Raw genomic sequence first — 7,211 nt, forward strand, 5'->3', positions numbered from 1 at the left:
ATGTCACCTATGGGCTAGAGGTCTGGGGATTGGGCTGGCCCCTCCATCACATCAATCTTTGCTCTCTTACTGGTGTGTTCTGGGTCATTGTCTTGTTCAAAGACCCATTTCAAAGGCATCTCCTCTTCAGCATGAGGCAACATGACCTCTTCAAGTATTCTGATGTATTGAAACTGATCCATGATCCCTGGTATGTGATAAATAGGCCCAACACCACAGTATGAGAAACATCCCATAACATGATGTTAGCACCACCATGCTTTACTGTCTTCACTGTGGACTGAGGCTGGAGTTCAGAGCATGGGGGTCGTCAGACAAACTGTCTGCGGCCCCGAGACCCAAAAAGAACAGTTTGTCTCTCATCAGTCCACAGAATGTTGCCCCATTTCTCCGTTGGCCAGTCAATGTGTCCTTTGGCAGATTTCAACCTATTCAGTACATGTCTGTTTTTCAGCAGTGGGACTTTGCGGGGGCTTCTAGCTGATAGCTTAGCATCACATAGCCTTCTTCTGATCCTAACAGTACTCACAGGGAACTCTAAGTCTTCTTTGATTTTCCTGGAGCTGATCATTGGTTGAGCCTTTACCATTTTGGCTATTCTTCGATCCATTTGAATGGTAGTTGACCGTGTTTTCCCACGTCGTTCAGGCTCTGGATGCCATTTCAAGGCATCTGAAATCATTTTGGCTGAGCAGCCTATCATTTTCTGCACTTCTTTATATGTTTTCTCCTCTCCAATCAACTTTTTAATCAGAGTCCGCTGTTCCTCAGAGCAATGTCTGGAACGACCCATTTTGCTGAGTATTTCAGTGTGTAATGCACTATAACCAGCATGCACAACATTAGCTTCCTTCCTTAAATATGGGCCATAACTGACAGCTGTTTCTTCACAGAATCAATCACCTCACTAACTGAACACAGCACTGCTATTATTTTGAACATGCTCCTCTCAATTACAGATTATTACCCAGAATGAGCAGCATGCTGTCAGGACTGTTGGTCTGTTGGTTTTCTATGACTCTACAACACTTACTAGGACGTTATTTGCCATGTAGAAATATCACTTCTACCAAATAATTTGATTTATGAGGTTAGTGATGTTGGACTGCTGTTATTTGAACACAACTGTAACTTTATTGTCATTGCACGTAGTACAGGTACTGAGACAATGAAATGCAGTTTAGCATCTAAAAGAAGTGGGAAAAGCGTAATATAAAATGTATAGGTATTTGAGATTGTATATAGCGCATGCAAGTAGGCCTAAATGTATCAATCAAACTTTATTTCTATAGCACATTTCATACAAGTTAATGTAACACAATGTGCTTCGTACAGCGGCATAAAATAATACTTTGTTCAGTTATACAGAGTAAAATATATACACACACACACACACACACACACGCACACACACACACACACACACACACACAGACACACACACAGACACACACGTGTGCAGTACTGGCAGTATTGAGTAAGTGAGGCAGAGACCGTGTGTTTACCCATTGTGTGAGTTTTGCTGTGTATCCTGTCACCTAGCAACGTGATACAGTGTGTACTGTTCTGTCTCAATATCTCAGCGTCACAAAAGTCAAAAAACTAGTTTTCAAGCAACTAAAGTTTGGTAATGTAAGACCAAAGGCAGGCCAGTACATATCTTTGCACCCAAATGACTGAGGACCACACACATTCATTTCTTTATTTAACCTTTATTTAACCAGGAAGGCCGTGGAGAACGGGTTCTCATTTACAACGGCGACCTGGCCAAGAATAAGCATAAACATGCAGGACAACGTACAGTTACACATTCAATAGGGCTGCAACGATTATTTTCATAGTCGATTAATCTGTCGATTATTTTCTCGATTAGTCGATTAGTTGTTTGATCTATAAAAATGTCAAAACATGATGAAAAATGTGGATCAGAGTTTCCCAAAGCCTAAGAGGACGTCCTCAAATGTCTAGTTTTGTCCAAAACTCAAAAGATCTTCAGTTAACTGTCCCAGAGGAGAGAAGAAACTAGAAGATCTTCAGTTAACTGTCCCAGAGGAGAGAAGATACTAGAAGATCTTCAGTTAACTGTCCCAGAGGAGAGAAGATACTAGAAGATCTTCAGTTAACTGTCCCAGAGGAGAGAAGATACTAGAAGATCTTCAGTTAACTGTCCCAGAGGAGAGAAGATACTAGAAGATCTTCAGTTAACTGTCCCAGAGGAGAGAAGAGACTCGAAGATCTTCACATTTAACAAGCTGGAACCAGAGAAATCAGATTTTTTTTTTAATAAAAAAATGACTCAAACGATTAATCGATTATACAAATAGTTGCCGATTAATCGATTCATCGTTGCACCTCTAATATTCAATACAATACAGGAATACAGAATACAATAGGCTACATAAAGGCTACATAAAGGCTACATAAAGTACAGATTAAGTAGGCATTACAAAGCCGGTAGGTAGTGAGGTGTAAGTAAGTCTTGGATATGCCATTATTAGGGGTGCCCCGATCCGATATTGAGATTGGATATCGGCCCTGATATTGACAAAATAGCTGATCGGGGATCGGAAAAATGAAAAGATCCACGGGCTGATCTTTTTTTTTTTTTTTCTGTGTCGCAGCACATCCTACGTTATTTGTCATCAGCACGTGTGTTGCATGCTGGGAGAGTTAACCGTTAAGCAACATGAGCAGGGTTTCCTGCAGAAGATGGGTTAGTTAAGGTGGTAGTTAAGGTGGTAGGGTTGGGGGGTTTGCCGTCAGACGGGGGGGCTTTTATTATTTATTAAACACTAAATATAAAATTTAAATAATATATAATAATAATAAATAAGAAAGTGCAAAACAACATTCAAACTGTGTAAAGGTGATCCCAGTCCCTGCTTCTGGCAGAGCTGAGCTCTAGCATCGCTACAGGCATCAGATATGGAAATAATGCACGCAACATACAGACGGGAGCGAGGGCGCTCAACAATCACCATTATATGGAATCAACAGGCACGGTCAACCTAGCTAGCAGGTGGAGAACTCAAACAACTAAATCACCAGCTAACTTACTTTACATTACTAATACAATAACAGGCTTAAATAAACCCAAAACATAAGTTATATGACTTACAGTTCTCACGGACACACACGTGATATCAGCTGGCTAGTTCTCCTCCGGACAGCGACGGACCACGGCTCTTTTTCTTTCTCTCATTTCGGCCGTGTGGTGCGCGTACCCGCTCGCGGTGTGAAGCGCGTCCGCACTATTGTCCGAGATGCACTTGACGGCCTTTTGTGCAGCGGATTTTTTTTTTTTTGACGACCTAGTTAAGGCGGGAGGGTTCCCCAGCTTAGGCGGGCCGCCCGAGCTGTAAAGTGCTGCAGGAAACCCTGATCAGCCTCTTTCTGACCAAGTACAGGACCGTAGTTCTAGGAACAGTCCACTTCTAAACAGCTCTACTAACTACTCTCCCCCAAAACCGGTTTACCATTTGCATTCACACCGGCCAAGTGGCCTTAGGAACCAACATGACATCATGACTTTGCGTAAACATACACGCAAACACTTCCCTAAAGTAGGGCTGAACGATTTTTGAAAATAATCTAATTGCGATTATTTTTTTAAGCTCTTTGTCTTCTGTATTATTCAACAAAGAATAATATAATAATGTATAGTATGAACACACAATTACACACTAGACAGTTAAATAAGTAAAAATATAGTATACACACACACACACGTAATTTTTTACAGTGCACAGAGAGGATCTGCCTCCAGCCCCTCCCCCTTGGGAAGTTGCGTGCTGCCGTGTGTTCTTGTTCAGAGAGGCTATCGTTACGTTAGCTAGTTGCTGGTGTTCTTGTTCAGAGAGGCTATCGTTACGTTAGCATGTTGCTGGTGTTCTTGTCGTGGGATTAACTGTACTAATAAAACTGTTGAAACTCCGCGGCCACGCTGCTGTGAAAGCTCCCCGAATGTCATTTATCAGAGTCTGGTTGTTACCCCTCTCAGTGGCAGCTCCTCCACTCATATCTTTATATCGGAGCTAACCGCTAACCGGAGCTAACCGCTAATCGTTGCTAACCGAGCCTTCAGTTCTGCGTGTCTGTATCCATTAACTGCACGTATAGACTCAAGCCCGAATAAAACCCTTCATTTTATTAAAATGGCTGTAAAAGTTTTAAACTACAACTCAGAGTTGTTTGAATGACAGAAATCAGCTCCAGGTACGGCGTAGCGTTAGCGTGCTAGTTGATGCTTTCTCTGCGGAGTGCAGACTGATTTGCTCTCGCGAGTCATGTGATCAAATCTCAGCCTTTGCGATTAGGAAATCGCATTTTAACATATCGCGATATTATCGAAAATGCAATTAATCGTTCAGCCCTACCCTAAAGCCAAATGGCGTGTTATTTGTACGCATTTTGACCTATCCACGTGTATGTCTATGCTTTATACAGCGGACATAAACATACACACCACGTGGCGTTGCCATGTGTGTATTGTATGTTATACGGTGGGTTATTAATTCAACAACGGTATCGGATCAGTATCGACAGATACACAAAGCCCAGGCATCCGTATCGTATCGGGACTGAAAAAGTCGGATCGGCGCATCCCTACAAATTATATGATTGTGGAAATTTCTTGAATGAGTCAGGGGTTTGGGCTCTGGTTGTACATTATGTCTGATGAAGGAACAGACTGAAATGTTATAAATGAATAAATATTCCAACTGTTGAAATATTGAAAGCTGTGAGTGACCCTCCAGTTACTACTGGCTCCAGCACTAACTCACAGACCTGTCTGTTACGTTTAGTTAATCAGAACTGGTCTGTTTACTACTTTTATACTGTTGTGTTGCTACTGTTTGCTGACTTTTCCCCTTTTTGTGACCAGAGACGGCCTGCTGTTTGAACTTGAAAATGGAAAACCCAAGTTGATTTTACTCACTCATGGTGAGACCTTTTCTTTCGTCAGCTTATATATATATATATATATATATATATATATATATATATATATATATATATATATATATATATATATATATATATATATATATATATAAAAATGGTTGGTGTGTGTGTCTGTCTATCTGTGTGTGTGTGTGTGTGTGTGTGTGTGTGTGTGTGTGTCTATCTGTGTGTGTGTGTGTGTGTGTGTGTGTGTGTGTCTGTGTGTGTGTGTGTGTGTGTGTGTCTGTGTGTGTGTGTGTGTGTGTGTGTGTATATATATATATATATATATATATATATATGTGTGTGTTTGTCTGTGTGTGTGTGTATCTGTCTGTGTGTGTGTGTGTGTGTGTGTGTGTGTGTATATATATATATATATATATATATATGTGTGTGTGTGTGTAATATTCATGGCTGCTTACTCTCTTGTCTGTCTTTCACTGCAGCCGTTGAGAAGAATCCAGCAAAGGTAGGAATTACCCTTACAGCCATACCAGCTCCTGGGTGTCTACATACTTTTGGCCACATATTGCAGTATACAGCACAGGTTTATGTTTGTTTATGTTATGTTATGTACACCTTCCTGGTGTTATCTTTTGATTTGTGATCCAGCAGCTGTCCTGCAGGCCCAGAGCGGCTAGCGTCCTGAGCTCCAGGCAGCCGTCCTGTGTGGAGGAGGCGCGTGGAGAGGAGCGTCCAGCCCGGCAGCCGGCGGGGAGGCACAGAGAAACCAAGAGCAAGGCAGGAGGAGCAGCCGCCTCCTTCACCACCAACCCCTCCACCACCGGGGGGGGGAGCACCTCTCTGACAGCATCCAAGACACATGAGCTCAACAGAGGGGGCAGCGTCAAAGCTGTGGCCAAGGTAAGGGCCACGCTGTGTCCAGTTTCACTGATTTACTCTTCACCCTTCATCTCCTGACAGCACATTCATCTGGTGGGTGTGTGTGTGTGTGTAATGTTTGTATATGGTGTGTGTGTGTGAGTGTCTGTTTGTGTGTGTCTGGTGTGTGTGTGTGTGTGTGTGCGTGTCTGTTTGTGTGTGTCTGGTGTGTGCGTCTGTGTGTGTGTGTGTGCGTGTCTGTTTGTGTGTGTCTGGTGTGTGTGTGTGTGTGTGTGTGTGTATATGGTGTGTGTCTATGTGTCTGTATGTGTGTGTGTATGGTGTGTGTGTATATGGTGTGTGTGTGTGTGTGTGTGTGTAATGTGTGTATATGGTGTGTCTATGTGTGTGTGTGTGTATGTGTGCGTGTCTGTTTGTGTGTGTGTGTGTGTGTGTGTATGTGTGTATATGGTGTGTCTATGTGTGTGTGTGTGTGTGTGTGTGTGTGTGTGTGTGTGAAGGTGAAGTCAGACAGATACAAACACAGCACTACTGTTGGCTCCCTGAGAACCAATGGGAAAACAGGACAGCCTCAGAACGGTAGGACACGAGCCAGTGGAAAGGTGGGACTAAAAGACACGCTGGCCAATGGGGATGCAGGACTGAAGGACAGCGTGGTGTGTCTGACCAATGAGCAGCTACAGCAGATCCTTCACACAGTCCAGACCTCGAGCAATGGCCAGCACCCCCCAGACGACCACAAGACCCAGGGCAGAGGTAGTGATGGGAGCTTTAACAGTGATAGTGGCTACACAGCACAGCGGAAACTCGAAGCGTCGCGTGAGCGTGTCAGCTACGTGGCGTGTCCGTTTTTATTTCGGCTCCCATGGTAACAGGTTAGAGCGTGCACACTGCCTGCTTGACACGCACCTCTCAGGCACGTCTCAGCTCGAGCCGCACCGAAAACGCGTGCACGACGCCTATTTTTCACGCGACACACAAGCGTGTTGGAAGCGTTTCCAGACAAAATAGAATAGGAAAAGATGTTTATATGTCGTTTAGACACAAATACATATTAATAAATGACATGTTGATGTTTGAAAGTCTCGAGGTTTTGACATAAATGCAGATATAAATGTAATTTAAAAATAAAAATTATCGATTTTCTAATATTGCAGCAGCTGTCAATCCAGAAGGAAATATTCTGGAGTCTATGTTGCCGTCAATCCTGCCGACGTTGTCTTTGCTGTAATCTGATCAGAATATATTTATGTTTATGTTGATGGAAACATCCATGTGTACAGACAAGGCTAGCAGCAGCAACGCCGCGTCAGACACCTTTCTGGTGGAAAGACATAGAAAACGCCACGCAGCCGCCACGCCACGCTCACGCCACGCAGCCAGTCTGTCGCCGGCCTAACTGTATCGGACTCTAGACTTCA

General features: G+C 43.3%; 1 protein-coding gene across 2 annotated transcripts in view; it reads left to right on the forward strand.

The window, feature by feature from the left end:
• ccdc66 (coiled-coil domain containing 66) overlaps window positions 1-7,211 on the forward strand; it is a 38,174-nt gene that overhangs the window by 2,468 nt on the left and 28,495 nt on the right. Inside the window, exons 2-5 of one of the 2 annotated variants that reach the window (XM_036002121.1) lie at window positions 4,886-4,944; window positions 5,394-5,416; window positions 5,560-5,811; window positions 6,291-6,546. In XM_036002121.1, coding sequence (XP_035858014.1) covers window positions 4,886-4,944; window positions 5,394-5,416; window positions 5,560-5,811; window positions 6,291-6,546 — 590 coding nt within the window. The remainder of the gene's footprint in view (window positions 1-4,885; window positions 4,945-5,393; window positions 5,417-5,559; window positions 5,812-6,290; window positions 6,547-7,211) is intronic. The other variant, XM_036002122.1, reaches the window with a different exon arrangement.

The sequence above is a fragment of the Sander lucioperca genome, chromosome 6 (assembly GCF_008315115.2).
Source record: "Sander lucioperca isolate FBNREF2018 chromosome 6, SLUC_FBN_1.2, whole genome shotgun sequence".
NCBI classification, from domain to species: Eukaryota; Metazoa; Chordata; class Actinopteri; order Perciformes; family Percidae; genus Sander; species Sander lucioperca.